The sequence below is a fragment of the Myxocyprinus asiaticus genome, chromosome 32 (genome assembly GCF_019703515.2).
Source record: "Myxocyprinus asiaticus isolate MX2 ecotype Aquarium Trade chromosome 32, UBuf_Myxa_2, whole genome shotgun sequence".
Classification (NCBI taxonomy): Eukaryota; Metazoa; Chordata; class Actinopteri; order Cypriniformes; family Catostomidae; genus Myxocyprinus; species Myxocyprinus asiaticus.
The window spans coordinates 15,974,136-15,991,711 of NC_059375.1; the positions used below are offsets into that span (position 1 = coordinate 15,974,136).

At 36.8% G+C, this 17,576-nt stretch overlaps 1 protein-coding gene across 2 annotated transcripts; it reads left to right on the forward strand.

Moving 5' to 3' along the window:
• Positions 1 to 833: 833 nt before the first annotated feature.
• On the forward strand, positions 834 to 12,119 carry LOC127423181 (5'(3')-deoxyribonucleotidase, mitochondrial-like). Of its 2 annotated transcripts, none has more exons than XM_051667313.1 (5): positions 834 to 2,100; positions 2,985 to 3,085; positions 3,322 to 3,382; positions 4,595 to 4,709; positions 11,824 to 12,119. In XM_051667313.1, exons 1-5 carry the CDS (start codon positions 1,840 to 1,842, stop codon positions 11,895 to 11,897), a joined length of 612 nt encoding a protein of 203 aa, XP_051523273.1. In that variant the 5' UTR covers positions 834 to 1,839; the 3' UTR covers positions 11,898 to 12,119. The 2 variants fall into 2 exon arrangements, with proteins under 2 accessions (XP_051523273.1, XP_051523272.1); XM_051667312.1 differs by lacking the exon at positions 11,824 to 12,119 and adding an exon at positions 4,796 to 11,803 and having other exon boundaries at positions 850 to 2,100.
• Positions 12,120 to 17,576: the final 5,457 nt, after the last annotated feature.

The window sequence follows — 17,576 nt, forward strand, 5'->3', positions numbered from 1 at the left end:
TTTGTTTGACTGTGCTCATACACAGGTGGTTAGCGCATGTGCGCTATGACTGCAATGAGAGACTGGACTATTTCTCTTTAAGAGTTAAGACCCATAAATACTGTATGTCTTTATATTACTTAAGTCTTGAGCTATATAAATGCGGGTATCTCCTGACCTCCTCACACACGTGCTCATACACTGCTGTTGTTTCCTGTTGTTTAGCAGCAAATACATCTTCTAGCGCTTCTTCGTGACAGCAACAGCTCAACTGTGAGTGTTGCCACCTTGTGGACCCACTAATTAGTGCAAATAATTCCATGCGCTTGCACAGACTGTGCGTTCAGAGTACACGCGGTTTGAAAAATCGGGCCGCGCGCGTTCAGTGTTCGAGCACTCTGCTGATGACCTAGCCTTGGTGTCTGACCGAAGTATACTTTGGGCTTTAGAGAAGTGTGTCTAGCACACGTTTACATAGGAAAAAGAGAGAAAAAAGATGTGTTTGGTATGGATGGGCCCTAAAGGATAGGGTATCCTTCGTCTTCGTCTCATGCACAGTCGAGCGTGGACTATCCTCTTTTGACAGTAAGCGCATAGGTCTGCTTTGTGATACTGTTTAGTACGGTCATTGGCAGGCGTGTGCACAGACAAAACACACGAACAAGGACAGTCTGCATGTCGACAAAAACTGGGCTGCTCGCAGACAGTCCATGCTGTGTGGACTACGCTGATGACGAAATTTGCGTCACGCATATTGTGCGCGAGACATACCGGTGTAGTGCCGAATTTTGACTCCCTAGTATTCTTATGTTTAGGGGTAGGTGTAGGGATGGGTAGGGGCCAATGATGTTAAGGCTAGGGGTGGTTGTAGGGTTGGGCTTTAAGGATAAGGGCCAATCAGGCAGCAGGGAGTCAGAATCTAGTGAGCAGTCAGATTTCAGCATGTGGAAAACCAAAGTATACTTTTGTGGCCGTTGGAAGGGCTGTATCATCTTGAAAGATGATGAAAAGCAATGATTTTGCAGAAATATTTTTAAGTGCTTTATTTTCATAATATTAATTTGTTATATATGACAGATCATATAGTCAGGTAGTGTAAATCTAAAGACTACCCTTTGGGGTTTGTTTTTATGCATATTAATGAATAATTTGTTAGATATCATGTATTAATAAATCATATAGTTAGTGTAAAAGTCATGCAGGTGTATTATCTTACGGGTACAACATAAAAATAACTTTTCCCATCGTTTTACTGTGTATTTTAGTTTTTTGTTTTGTTTGTTTTGCTGCTTCCGTATTTTATTTCCGAGTTGAATGCGTGACGTCGTAAAAAGAAGGAGTTTCCATGTGCACTTGAAGGCATTGGTATAATCTTTCACCATTTGTAAACAATCTTTGGCCGGGTATGTTCCGTGACAGTCTACACCAGAAATAGAAGACTAGTTTGTAGATTTGGAGGACATAAACAAAGTGGTCAGAGAAACACGGTACATACTAGACTAGTGTGTCATTACCGAACACTACTACGCAAATACTACACAAGAGTTGCGTTTAAACCCTGCAATTCAACACCAGCGAAGCAATTCAAAAGCATGAGATCGCGACCCTCTGACCCCCCAAAAACAAACAAAAGACACTGTAACAAAGACAGACGCCTTTACAATGTGCAAAACAACAGAGAGCCAACAGAATGAGATGAGATACAACACGATAAGCGTTATTCTGCAACCAAACAGCTCCCTGTATCACTAAATCTACCTTCATATGAATACATGAAGCTTTGCATACTACAAAGTGACCGCGTTGGATCTGTAGGACTTTGGATCGGCGGACTTTGAAGAGGTTTATTTGAAGTAGACCATGACTTTACTACCGATGATTGTACGGTGGGTTAAGAGAAGCGCTTCATCAGTCTACTTTCACCGGTGCACAGCCAACATGTCCACGAATAACAGGAGACTGCGAGTCCTGGTGGACATGGACGGTGTCATCGCAGATTTCGAGGGAGGGTTTTTAAAGAAATACAAAGCAAGGTATCCGAATGAGCCGTATATATCACTAGAGGACAGAAGAGGATTCTGGGTGTCCACACAGTATGGGGATCTGAGAAGTGATCTGTGTGTAAGTGTATAAAGTTCAGCTTCAAATGTGATTTTTTTTTTTTTTTCAGTGCTGATCTGATCACTAGCTTCAAAATACCTTAAAGGTGCGCTTAGTCATTTTTTCCTCATTAACAAATTTACTCCAAAAGAAATAAATATTAATATTGTACATACTGTATGTATAAAAACATGAGCACTCTCATGAGATGAACCTTAAAAATTCTACATGGAGAGGGTCCCCTCATGGGGGCTGCCATGTTGAGATCACACGACCAGCCGAATACTACTTGCTTAATCTCAGTAACTGCCCTGTTATTGCACACTCTCACTCATGGATTAAATGAATTATGGCTGACTGTGAATAGTGAATTTCTACAATGTTAAACGGTATCTGAAATCTATTGCGTTTGAATGATGCTCTATCCATGCCGCTAGGTGTCAGTCTGAGTCGGTATAAAAACTACTGAGTGCACCTTTAAATTTTAGATGTTGAGACCTGGAAGAGTGTCTTAAAACTTAATGTGCTGCCTACCTAGACAGCATTTTTGGACACATGCCTAAAAATGCTATCTAGGTGCTCAGTAGGCAGGGTTCCCACAGTAGTGAAAAACCTGGAAATATTAATAATTTTAAAATTAGATTTTCAGGCCTGGAAAAGTCATGGAAATGTATACGTGAGTAAATAAAGTGTATATGTATTATCGGATCTAAAATACTTTGTGGAATTCTTTACAAGATTATCCTTAATGATCCTAATCACAATTATTGTAATCATGAACTTTAAGAAAAGTCATGGAAATGAATTGGTGAAAAATGTGGCAACCCTGACTAGCTTTTGAGACACAGCAGTAGTATACATATTGAATGAAGATAATCTAAATGTAATGGTTGCATTGATTGCAGGAGAAGGCCATCAGCATTTGGGAGTCCAAAAACTTCTTCATCGAGCTTGACCCTCTTCCTGGAGGAGTGGAGGCTGTGAAGGAGATGTCCAAGATGGAGAAGTAAGTTAAACGAGGTTTGGCATCACAATACGCTGTTATTGAAAGATATAAACATGTGTTGTAGGTTTACAGGACCTATTATAAACCATATCAATAAACCATCCACCCTCCAGGAGAAATTACATAAGAGACAGATAAGCATGGCTAATCTGCCATTCTCTTGAGTAAATGTTTAGTCTGTATATTAGTGGCTGTAAAATGGTCTTTAAGAGCAGATTTTTCTTTCCTTCACCCAGTACAGATATCTTCATTTGCACCAGTCCAATAAAGCATTACAGCTACTGCCCATATGAAAAGGTAAGATTCTCTTAAACTGAGATTCAAGGGCTATTTCACCCATATTATTTACTAACCCTAATATCTTTCTGAACCTGTATGACTTTCTTTCCTCATTGGAACATCAAAGGAGAAGTTCAGTAGAATGTCTGACACACAATGAAAATGTCTGGGGACCAGGGGTTGTCAAGCTCCAAAAAAACAAAACAAAAAAAATAAGCACCACAAAAGTTGTTCATACGACTTGTACACTATATTCCATGTCTTCTAAAACCATATGAGAGTTTTGTTTAAGGAGCAGACTGAAATTTTAGTCATTATTCACTGGAAACCTTACCTTGAAAATTATACAACTTGTTCTCTATATTCCAAGTCTTCTGAAGCCATATGATAGTTTTGTTTAAGGAGCAGACTGACATTTTAGTCGTTATTCACTTAAAACCTTACCTTGTAAATTATACGACTTTTACACTATATTTCAAGTCTTCTGAAGCCGTATGAGAGTTTTGTTTAAGGAGAAGACTGAAATTGAAAATTATACAACTTGTTCACTATATTCCAAGTCTTCTGAAGCCATATGATAGTTTTGTTTAAGGAGCAGACTGAAGTTTTAGTCGTTATTCACTTAAAACCTTACTTTGAAAATTATACTACTTGTACACTATATTCCAAGTCTTCTGAAGCTACATGAGAGTTTTGTGTAAGGAACAGACTGAAATTTTAGTCATTATTCACTTTAAACCTTACCTTGAAAATTATACAACTTGTTCACTATATTCCAAGTCTTCTGAAGCCATATGATAGTTTTGTTTAAGGAGCAGACTGAAATTGTAGTCGTTATTCACTTAAAACCTTACTTTGAACATTATATGACTTTTACACTGTATTCCAAGTCTTCTGAAGCCACATGATAGTTTTGTGTGAAGAACAGACTGAAATTTAAGTTGTTATTCACTGAAAATCATGCTTGACAGCCATGGTCACATTCACTTTCATGCTATGGAAAAGAGCAGCTTGAACATTCTGGGTGCGCTTTCTCTTTAAACTGTTAATTTACAGCTAAATTTTGCATGGGTTTAGTAATACGTATGTACACAAGGACTGTGTGCATAATACCCTATTTATGACAAATTCAGTAATGCAGCTGCATTATTTTATGGACCAGAGTCAGTATTTCAGTGCATTTACTATCAGTTTCCATGGTTTCCTCTCTTAAAGTGTGTTTGTCCCCAGTATGCATGGATAGAGAAACACCTTGGCCTTGAGTTTCTGGAGCAGATCATCCTGACCAGAGACAAGACCATAGTGACCGGAGACATCCTCATAGATGACAAACCTGATATACTGGGTGAGTAAAAACTGCATCTCAGGTCTGTTGTACCATAATGGGCGCTGATCATTTCTAGATCACATGCATCTTTCCTAACTTTGAAGGTGTGGAACCCAAGCCCTCCTGGGAGCACATCCTATTCACTGCCTGTCACAACAAGCACCTGCCACCAGACCCCTCCCAGCGAAGGCTTCTCTCCTGGGCAGATGACTGGAGGGGTATTTTGGCCAGTAAGCGCCAGTAAGACAACCTAAACAACCCATCATGCAGCTTGCACCCAATGCTGACGTACAGTACACTTAACCAGCCAAAAGGGTCAACAAGCTGATTGGTGCACAGATGGGTCAATGGTTTTAAAAGGTTAGCCCTCTCATGTCCTGCACATGCACGTTCTGTTATTGCTTTCGCCGCTCTCATGCGATGTGATGGAAGTGCGAAACTCACGCATATTAATTAGGTTATGCACAGTTAAAGATTATTTTAAATTGTCTATTTTGATAAATAGTCATTCCAGATGACAAATTCAAGTGCTCAAATAATTATTTCACATAATGTATTTGGTAACTTCAGCTCTAAATCTGCTACTGTCTGCCATGATATATTGTTAGCCTGTGGTAAAATACATCAATTGGCTCCGCTTCTAAGAGCTGACTGTTTGCTCTAGTGTTCAAATTATTGTCATTGATGAAAAAGGTTGCGGGTTCGATTCTGCGCTTTTGTAACTTTTTATTTTAATAAACCAAGTTTGCATCCGCACATCTATGGATATACATCTTGATTGGGGACACATATGTTTACATATTTCTTTGCGATTCAACTTGAACGGAGCGAGTGTGTGTCTGTGTACACGAAAGGACATACAGCTGTCACTCAATGTCCTTTTAACACACACAAACAAAATAGAAACTCCTGCTCAAGAACTGGCAATGTTCCCAAACCCCTCTGCACACGATGGAGAAAGTACCATCCATCCAACCATTAATTTAAAGTTATATGTGCCTAAACATCAAACATTCTGTCAAAATTTCTGTACCCTAGAAACATTGGATGCAAATGAGGTTTCAAGAAGACAAAAATATTTATTTTTTTTGTTATGCATGCCACCTGTGATCATTGCAAGACTCTTAAAAATAATTATAACTGCAAGCAGCAATTACAGGGCTAAGCACCAACTGAACAACCCAAAGCTCTCACAGAGCAAGTACAGATCACATTGCCTCTGGATGAATTTGAACCCACAACTTCCAGTTCCTTAGTTCAGTGTGCTATCCATTGCACCACACAACCACAACATTGCTAGTCAACAAAGGGACATACCAAGCTTAGAGGAATCACAGCCAAGCACAGCTGTTACCATGATCAACTTTATATTAATGTAACTTTTCAACAAAGATGCAAATCAACATTTGATTGGGGAAAAGCCCAGCCTCTATTCAGTAAGCACAAAACAAAAATCTACAGAACAGACATTTCTAATACATGACTTACTGAGGTGGAGACTGAACCCATGACTCTAGGAACTAAAGTCAAGAATCTTACACACTGTGCCACTCAGCCAACATAACTTAACCATGGTAAAGATACATGCCGATTTTAGAGTCAGCACACAAGTGTGGGTTATTTTTTTTTTAACAATAGGTGGCACTGTCTCCAAACATTTAAGGTATCATCAGGACATAATCTTGAAAATGCTTAACAATTTTGTTTTACATTCAGCAATGCATTCAAAAGATATATATTCATTTTAAACAAAACATACTGTATATATCAGAAGAACAATAAAAAATAATAAGAATAAAACGAATACCTGCAAGCAGAAATATCAGGGACAAGCCCTGAAACCATTTAGTAAGCAAAATACAAAACACTCCAGTACAATGGAAATCTGTTTAATTGCCTTGTTTAGGTGTGGATTCAAACCCAAGACATTTTAAACCACAGTCCAGTGCATTAACACACTGAGCCATTCAGCTGACATGTACGTTGCCTGGCAAAGAGACATCACAAGGCTAGAGTAATTCAAGTGTGAATTATCTTTTGAACTATAGGTGGCGCTGTCTCAAACTGATCAGGTATCCTCAGGACATGATGTAGATGATGCATTCCACTTTTCTTTTAAATCTGACAATAAAATTAAATTTAGTGAATGGACAGTATGGCTGATATGGGAAAAATCCTCATGGCCTAAGGAGTCCAGATACACCAGCCTCATGATTTTAGGACACACGGTTCGAAAGTTATGGGCAAAAATAGCCATTTTCACATCTTTTGACCCATAGATGGGGCAGTCTCCAAACTGTGCATGTATCCTCAGATCATGGTCCTGATGAAGCATACCTTTGGTGCTTGGCCCCTAATATAAATGTTTTTATCATCATCTAGAAAAAAACGCTATTTAAAATGGGTAACAAAGACCATAACAGTAAGTAAGACATAGGCTACAACTTTAACATTCTAACATTAATGCAACTGAACAGGATTAACATTACCAGTTGTACAAACAACACAACAAAAAGAACAGAAATTGATACAGTGCTACACATACAATTGCGTTCATCAACTCACCACGACTTGATAATTTTAAGAGACTTAAAGTATTGAATTCTCTCCATCATTAATAAGCTGAAAGGCGAGCAGCGAAAGTTTCAACAGGAAAGCGCATGTGCGACAATGTTGACATGAGAGGGTTACCTTCTAGACACAACTGTGGAGATTTATAGTAAAAAAGGACTTAAATATTGATCTGTTTCTCACCCACACCTATCATATCACTTCAGAAGATATGAATTTAACCACTGGAGTTATATGGTTTACTCTTTATGCTGACTTTATATGATTTTTGGAGCATAAAATGTCTGGTCACCATTCACTTGCATTGTATGGACCTACAGAGCAGAGATATTTTCTAAAAAGCTTTGCTTGTTTACAGCAGAAGAAAGTCATAGACAGGGTTAGTAAATGATGAGACAATTTGCATTTTTGGATGAACTATCCTTTTAACTGTAAGCTGAACAGCATTAAAATGATATTTCACCCAAAAAGGGAAATGCTGTCATCATTTACTCACCCTCATGTTGTTCCAAACCTTTACAACTTTCTTTCTTCAATTGAACACAAAAGGAGATGTTAGGCAGCAGAAAGACAGCATTACTTACCATTCACTTTCATTGTATGAAAAAAGATGATGCAATGAAAGTGAGTCATTCTGCCCAACATCTCCTATTATGTTCCATCATATTCAACAACATGAGTAAATTATTACAACATTTTCATTTTTGGATGAACTATCCCCTTAATGAAGCCCTCTTATTCAGTATTACTCTGCATAGGTCCATAATATTTTTATATTTTGCATGATTATTAATTACCCAGGCATTATTGAAATATTGAGTAGGGGGTAGAAACAGATGCAGGAAATATTATTGATTTTTAATTTAGAATCCAAAGTGAATGATGCAATCTTTCATGCAAAACTTTTAATATCACTCTAATGGCATCTTTTTATTGTTCATTATTCTTTCTACTGAGGGCTAAGACTTTTCTTAAAATTTATAGTTTACATCAAGCATAAACTGACTAAGTTTAAGGGGGAAAAGAGGAACAGTCTGCACGGAAGGGAGAATATTTAAATAACAAATTCTGTTTTCACTCCTGTCTAACCGCACAAACATTAGCATAAGCTGTTTTCAAACTCATTAAGATTTTCACTGGTTATTCTCATTGGATTATGTCAGCATGAATGCATATTTATATCATTTTTAATTCAGGGAGAACACAACACTCAGAACAAAGACATGTTTATTATTATAACCAACTTTTTGTGACTGTCACTAGTTGACTAGATCAGACTGACCACTGCCAAACCACTGCATGTTCAGTTAATGTACTGTGACCACCTGCCTTAAAAGAATAATAGAGGGACTGAAGTGATGTTTTCTTGGACATGTAACACTCTTGACATTAGAGGGTACTCTGAACACACATATTTATTAGAACACCTCTAATACTTGGATGTTGCTTTTTTAATGAGAGTCTCATAACTTATTAGTTTTGGATCTTTAAATGAACATTTATGCCATGAGGGTTGGTGTTTTTGTGTATAGCTTTGGTAATGTGCTGATGTATAATCAGGCATCTAAAATAATAAAATTAATAAAACAGAGTGAGAGATTAAAAAATGTATGTGCAAAATTTAGTACTGTAAACAAAACATTTTTATCTCTCATGCGCCATTTTAAACTACTTACTGGTTGAATGACAAAGGCTTTGCATGACTTTGAAACAAGACAGGTTTATCATCTGTCTGTTAAAATAAGCAAACATAACATAGTCTTATAGTTTAAATATTTTGAAGGACTACAAGTACGTAGATGATAAAAGGATGTTTAAAGTTCACTGATGTGTTGATAATCAAATACTCATTACTCATGTGTCGCTTCAGTGGGAACATTATGGTTTAGTCACAGCGAAAATGGTATTTGCAGGATTTCATCATAAATATGACTCAAGTTAATACGAGATAATGATATTGTCAGGTACAACGAAATTAATTTGTACATGACTAGAATGAAATTCTGTGAAGTTTAGGAGAAAAAGATGGTTTGTTTACTTTTTGTAGTCTGTTACCATAAGTTATGAACTACTTTTAGGAAAGTTATATGACAGAGACGTCAGGAATTCTGATGCAATGTAACTAATTCCATAGCCGTACCTTAGGATTTAACAAGCCTCTATATAAAATGTGCAAAATATCTGTTATACTTAAATTAAATAAAAAGTTCATAAATCAAAAATACACACAACTAAATTGCATACTTAAGAAAAAACAGATACTCTTCAGAAGTTTCTTTTGTCAACCAGTTTGAGATGCATTATTAAACGAACCGCCTGTCGTGCCTTTGTAAGATGATGTTGCATTAAGGATTAAAGTTAAAGTAGTTCACAGGATCGATTATAGCGTACTCTGTCCAACAGGAGAACATCTCTTCCTGACGGCTAAACTATTGAACAGGAGACAGCCTGAGATATAGCTGCAGTGCTTGAATAATAGTTGCAGTCTATTGGTGCTAAATTTACCTCACTCAGCAGAACATTTAGCCGAGGCTATTCCAGTGGCATAGTGACACTTTGAAGTCTGCGCTTGCCTTTGTCTTTCAGGGATAGTTCACCCAAAAATGAAAGTTCTCTCATCATTTACTCACCCTCATGCCATCCCAGATATGTATGACTCTCTTTCTTCTGCGGAACACACGCTAAGATCTTTAGAAGAATATCTAAGCTCTGTAGGTCCATACAGCTCAAGTGAATCATGGCCATAACTTTGAAGTGTCAAAAAGCATATAAAGGCAGCGTAAAAGTAATCCATACAACTCTGGTGGTTTAATCCATGTCTTCTGAAGCGATGCAGTCACTTTGGGTGAAAAACAAATCGATATTTATATCCTTTTTGACTAAAAACGACACTTTTGAATTAATGTGAATGTGAATGTGAAAGTGGATATTTATAGTAAAAAAGGACTTAAATATTGATATGTGTCTCACCCACACCTATCATATACTGTAGCTTCTAAAGACATATATTAAACCACTGGAGTCATATGGGTTACTTTTATGCTACCTTTATGTGCTTTTTGGAGCTTCAAAGTTCTGACCACCGTTCACTTGCATTGTATGGACCTGCAGAGCTGAGATATTCTTCTAAAAATCTTTATTTAAAAATCTTTCATTTTTGGGTGAACTATCCCTTTAATAGATCTCCAAATAGATTATTTTTGTTTTTGTTTTTGTTTTACTTTGTGCAATGTCATTTTGAAATAGATATACAGATGTTAGTTATCAGGCAGTGTTTCATTAGTAAATAATCATTCAAAAGGGAGTTCTCTGTGAAGTTGTACCACATTAACATTAATGATAAACAAAAGTGGTGCTAGAAGCTCTTCACTGGAGTGAAGGGCCTGGAGTATTCTGGAGCTCTTCGACAACATGAAAGCACCTGAAATGAGGGAAAAAAATAGCCATAAACAAAAGCTATTGCCAAAGTTATGCTCCTGGCATACGTTGTGTTTTCATTATTATTAACAGTATTCTTTTAGTCTTTTTCTTTGATAGATAGATTTGATTTAGATTGAATTAGTGACTTTGTTTAGATGAATACCTTATATTACCGTTTTTTTTTTTTTTTTTTTTTTTTTTTACAGGTAGCAAAAGATTTTAACCATTTCAAAATGATGTTGGAGTGTTTTAAGTGATTTTGTTTGTATTGAAGGGCAAAATATTAAAACCTACAGAGAGATGGAGATTAATTTAGATTAATTTATGTATATACATTTAAGACGATTATGTAAATGGTCTTAGTGGTATTGACAAGGAGACCATTTTTTTTAAAAGTCTTTCTCCATAACATGCACATGCATGTAAGGTGCCCTGTATAACACGTTTATATCACAGACCACAGCTGCTTTACCATTGTCCTGTTTAATAATTTACTTGAATCCTTTTCAGTCAATTGTCACATGGCGGTCTTGTTGATTTAATTGACGAATGCAATGACATCAGTGTCCTGGGAGAGAGCTGCAAGTGTGCTCAATTATCTGTGTCATGTTACTCATCTTGTGAATGACTGTTGTATGATCTTGGTGCTCTACAGTTGTATGGATGTCACAGTTTGTTTTGTTTGTTAAGGTTTAGTGGACTAAATATAATCACAAATGGTTTAATAAAGAATGGCACTTCAAACCAAGAACTTGTGTTCTTTGTTAGAAACATCTATTTTGGCTTAGAAAATACAATTTCCAAGCTATTGGCATCAGGGGGCGCTGTGTCCTCTTGCAGATAAAACATTTAAGTGAGGCAATATTTTGCCTTGTCAAAACACTTCCAGTCTTGGATTGTGTCTGTAGACAATTCATATACGCAGGCATAACCTAGCTGACTTAGCTTGAATAAAGCACAATAACAGGGTTCCAGAAGTAAAAACCCTATTCATTATCGTCATAGCGGAATAGATGTTTAACAATAACGTATACACTTTTCAAGACAGACCTAAAATGAATTCAAAATTGTTAAGCAATGATAAGTCAGTGTGACTTCAACTTCATTTTTAAGAAATCATGTTTAATTCCCGAATTCCCAGTGAAGAACTACACTACCCATAATCCAGAACAGAGATCCACCAACCAGAGAATTCGCGCTTGCTGTTGCGAATAACATAATCAAGTTGGTTTTTAAACTACACATACATTTTTATATATCTAAATATTTTGCAATTAACTTATATATAATATATTGTTTTTATTCTTATAATCAATGACTATACTTCAGTAGCTTTATATTGTACCATTTTCAGTTTGATTACATCCATTGCAATGCTTCATGGGATGAGTAGTTCACCTCATTTAAGAATTTGTGTACATGCTATTATCTTTTTTTCAACAATACATACTTAATGCTACAAATCAAAATTTGTAATGATGTTATTTTATCTCTGAGCTAGTTTGTTTGGTTCACGGACTAAAACTCTTTATTACATTTTTTTTTTTTTAATCCCATGGGGTGAAAAAATTTGGAAAATACTTCTGGAACCAAAGCTATTTAAAAAGTGGACAGTCTCCGCTAACATAATGTCGTTAACATACATTCACCACACTGAATACACCATTTTACAACAAGCAGCCTCAAGTCACTAAAGTCACATTATATACTGCATAACTGTAACTTATTGTATCTGTATCCTCAGTACTCTTACAGATATTATATAAGACAGCCATACACACACTCACAAACATACTGGGGTCTTGCCATAGGTCTTCTTTGTGACATTTGTCCTTATTGTGCTGCAGCCTTGGGCTCTAATGTGATGTATTCTCTTGAGTGTGTGAGAGGAAGTTGGGCTATGACCCCCATATTGCCCTCTCTCTGTCTCTCTCTCTCTCTCTTTCAAAATTGGGACAATTTTGTTTAAAAGCAATAGCCCCATGTTCAAATTACTGCCATCATAGAGAATAAGCGAAAAGTCTCTATTTTTTCTCTCTCATTGAAAGGCTTTTCTGTGTTTACATATGATGTTCATTCAGAATGTCATTTCCGAAGCACCCAGAAAGAGAAAGAGGAACAGAACACTTCAAAATCTAGAATATTCTGGAAGATTTGGAAAAGTTTCTCTGCTGCACGACTCTTGTAAGGCAGTGTTTTTTTCCCCTTAGCAACAGCAGCAAGTTTGTGTATGTCCAGGCATTAAAACCAATTCCTAACCAAATAAAATCTTATCACTTAAATTTGTTTTGTCAAATATATATACAGTATATATACTGTGTGTGTGTGTGTGTGTATATATATATATATATATATACAACCCAAATTCCGAAAAATTTGCTAAATTGAAAGCACTACAACTAAATATTATATGATGTTTTACCTTGTGAATTTCATAGTTTTGTTTTTGTTTTTTTAATGTACAGTCATTTCAAATCAGATGATTGCAACACACTTCAAAAAAGTTGAGACAGGGGCAATTTAAGACTAATAACAATTTGACATTTTAAGATAAGGCAGTGTGAAACAGGAGATGTTAAACGGGTGAGGCAATCGTGTCATAGTATATAAGGAGCCTCCAAAAACAGCCTAGACCTTCAAGAGCAAGGATCATTCAAGACTTGTCAATTTGCCAACAGATGCTTCAGCAAATAATCCAGCACTTTGAGAACAATGTTACAAGACAAATTAGTAATATATTTATACAAATATCTACTGTATGTTGATTTGTTTTTTTTACACATTTATATAAAACACCAAAATATAACAGAATGTAAACTATTATATTATTTTCAAATTGTCTTGAAAATCCTTTGAATTTATTTTCTATCTTAGCATTTTGTAGATCCATTTGTGACAGCTATACGTGCCAGGTTGACCTGACCTGAGGTACGTAATACTGATTGCCGAAATGCCCATTTAAGGATTAAATGAAAATGTGAGTGGTGCTTACCCAAAACTCGCCTGCACAATGCTAGGATTTTCTTGATGGTTGCCAGGGTGTTACTATGCAGTTGCTATGGTGTTCTGGATGGTTGCTTACTGGCCCAAGTTAAAGGAGCCCACCCCAAGCCTCGATCTTCTAGTTCCTAGATATGGGTTAGGTCACTTATATGTAAATATATATATATATTTTTTTAATTAATTTTTTTGCTTGTTTTATCATCCACCTTAGATTGCTTAGAAAAGTAATAACACACCTCTCCTAACCAAGCTGCACAATTTGAGGTATCATTCATGTCCATAGCACAAACAGTGCAGGATGAGTTGCATACCAAGATTAATACAAAGATTAATACTTAGGATTAGGAGTTTTTTTTAATTCAGATATGTAACCCTATGTATGAGCAATAGTGGGCTAACAGCAAGCGCCACTAAATAATCTTAACATTTAAGTTTGGAAAATGGACAAGGCGTGCTTTGGAGGCATTTAAATTTCTCCAGAACTGTGCCACAAATACTTACATCTCAGTTTTGGAACAGTAGTCTGAAAAGCCAGCTAAAGACGGAAACACCAGCAATTACTAACTGCATAGTTTGAGAGTGCCAGAGAAAGAGAGATAGAGAGAGGGCTGTGGAGGCCAAATGCGTCAAGAGTTCTGAGAAGTCCCTGTGGGGTTATGAAATGTAAGAATCTGCGTAAGACTTATCTGGCAAGGACTTTACTTGACATTTCTTCAAGATTTTTTATTTGGTAATTTGTTTTTTTATTTGCAGTGTGTATAATATACTGTATACTTATAGATGGTTGTGTGAGGAAAAGTTAGGTATGCAATGCTGTATTGTTTTGCACTTGATAAATACACTTTGACTTGACTTGTACATCAAAAATTAAGCCAAAAAATCAGTTGATCAGTTAAAAAGATAATTCACCAAAAAAATCACTATAGTAAAACCATGGTAAATTTTTTGCAAGGGCACTCAAAATGTTTTGCAAGGGAATGCGAAACTTATTGTGGGGGAATGCGAAACTTATTGCAAGGGAACATATCTATTGTGAGAGAACTCAGAACTTCAGAAAAAAATTCCCGCCCTGCCTTCTGAGGGGCGCCTTATGTCACCTTGTAAGCATAAGATTTCATACCTAATGATAGTGCCTGGTGGCTGAGGTTGGTACCACATGCTAATTGTTAGCAAGCAAGAAACAAAAATTCTCATGTGTTGCCTCTTGAGGAGGAAAAAATAATTCAGAGAGAAAAAAAAATTGGTCAGGGAGACGGCCATTTCTAGGGCTGTCTCAATTGCAAAATCGTTCCAGTACACGTTCGCTCCCTAAAAAGTCCCACAGTGCATCGTAAAAAAAACAGGGAGCATCGTTGCTCATATGTTCCCTTACCGGAAACGTCATCATGTCTTCTGAAGTCTCTCAAGTCATTAGAAGAAGAGCACAAGTGTAAATATATAACGTCAAAGCCTTATTTCCTCTTTTAAAGAGAGTTTGTAATGTCTTTCATTCATAATGACCATGAAAGGGAAACAATCTTTTAAATATTAGAGTTGTTAAAAGCAGGTTTAAAATACACTCCTTTATATTTGAATTTCTTTATTTAATGTCATTTATCTTTCATAATAACACTGTACGTTTGAATATCTTCAACGAAAATGAACGATAGTGTCATTTATACTGCGATTGTGCCGATTAATAACAGCTGCGCTTGAATGCGTGAGCTCGTTATCATGTCGTGGGTCATTAATTCATAAGTGTCCCAATGATCAGTGGATGAACACCCTTGCCAGTGCACAAATTCATGTTCACGATATACTGATTCACAACATAGGGAGCTGATTGAGATGCACCCAATTTCAGAGAGGAAAAAAAAATTAAGAGAGAAAAAAAAATTTGCCCAAGAAAAAAACTATTAATTGTAGGACAGGAAGGCACTAAGACACCTAAAACAAGACACCTAAAATATACATTTTCACCTAGTGAAAATGATTTTTCAACTTGTGGTTCATGACTTCCATAGGGGTGAGTAAAGAATTACAAAATCCAAATTTTGGGGTGAACTATACCTTTAAAGGTAAAGTGTGTAATTTATCGCAGCACCAAACAAAACTGCAACATTCTTCCACTGGTTGGACAAACAGATAGTCCTGCCACAAGCCATGTCAGCTGGTCAGGATTTTTAAACATACAGAGTATTTTGACAGCAACACAGCCTGTTTATGCTTTTTTTTGGGGGGGGGGAATCAGCCTATAAATGGCTTACTTGGCAGTTGGCTCTGCATATTAAGGTGAGTCAGGAGAAATCATGCTAGCACTGGAAAAACACATCTCCTAAAAAAAAAAAAAAAAAAAAAATAGAAGTAAAGCCTGGAAGGAACAAGTCAAAAATGTAAACATCAGGTCTAACTCTTCTCAAAATACTCTGTCATTACCTTAAAACCATTTTATGTGCCCTGTTTCTGTTTGTGTTCTCTCCGTCTGTTTGTCTGTTTTAAGACGGAATGGTAGACCACTAGCTTTGCAGCACTGATGCAGTTTCCAAGAGGCAACCAATCAGAGGCAAGAGAGCATTCACGGGGTGTTTTCCTCACCTATGCACACATCTTTATATTTCCAGAGAAGAGCTACTCTAGTATTGTGATAAGCTTACTGCTAAAATCGTTTACCGAAATCGACACTAATTACTGACTCATATCCTCTAAAACAGGGAAAAACACACTGATGTTGGCTGAGTGGCTCAAGGATCCCATATTAGGACCTCCTTTTGGTTTGTTTGCAAACTTTCAGTGTCAATACACAGACCCCTCAACCTGCCACATAAATCTGAACAGGTCCCTTATTTTTTTCCTGAGAAACAAAGTGACTAATTTGTCCTATGTAACCCAGCAGGTTTGAAGTGTACCTTCCAGGAAACGGCATACCTGCAAGCAAATACTACAGTAATGCCAGCAAATAAACCATAAAAATGCATGATAAATCATAATGAAATAGACACAGTCTGAATGAGAGGTAATATGGCTTAGGAGACCTATAAGGGAAATACAAAAAACAGGACAGTCTATTTAAATCGATACTCACTAGAATCTTGGAAAAATACTGTAGATGTCAGATTTTGTTGTTTTGTCATTCAAAGAAACATTTCTCCAGACTTTGTGACCTGAATGTTTGGTGCATTCATAGACAGTGATATGTTCATGGTTAAATATTTAGTAAATAGTCATGATTGTTCTTTGAAAACCAGAGATTTCACTGTGTGTTTCTCCATTGTTATGTGTAATCATAGGACTTCCAGTCTTTGCACTGCCGTGGAAGAGCAAACTGTATTCCCATTGTAAATTATATGGATTAGCAATGTTCTGGCAGTGAGTTCAACATGAGAGAAAATTACTACTTGGCATACTTGGTCATTCCTGGAAAAAGATTTTCATAGCAGATTTAAAGAGAAAAATCATCATGATAACAGACAAAAAGGGGATGGGGAGTGGGCGGGCAGATAGAGGAAACCTGACAGACAGAGAGTGACAGAATTTGGAGTAACTAGCAGTAGCTTGATTTTTACATGTACTTAAGTTGACGTGAGGGGTTCTTGTCCATGCAGAATTCAGCACCATGATGCTAAGGCGTTGCAAGGAGGTTGCTAGGCCAATGGCCTCGGACCTAGAGCCGCGAGACCAAAATCGATCTGCACTCCTAACATCGAGCCAATAGCCCCTCAGCGTTGCCCTAAAACCTGCCCTTGTGCCAACATCACACACCCCGCCCATTTCACAAGCAAGAGGTGCGCTCAAGCTGAGGTATCAGTATCTGGAGACTAGCTAAACCTCGAAAAAAACATGGTGGAGACTGAAGCTGCTGTTTGTTGATTTATTTTGGTCTTTGCTTGGTGGAAAGTGAGATCTGACTCAGAG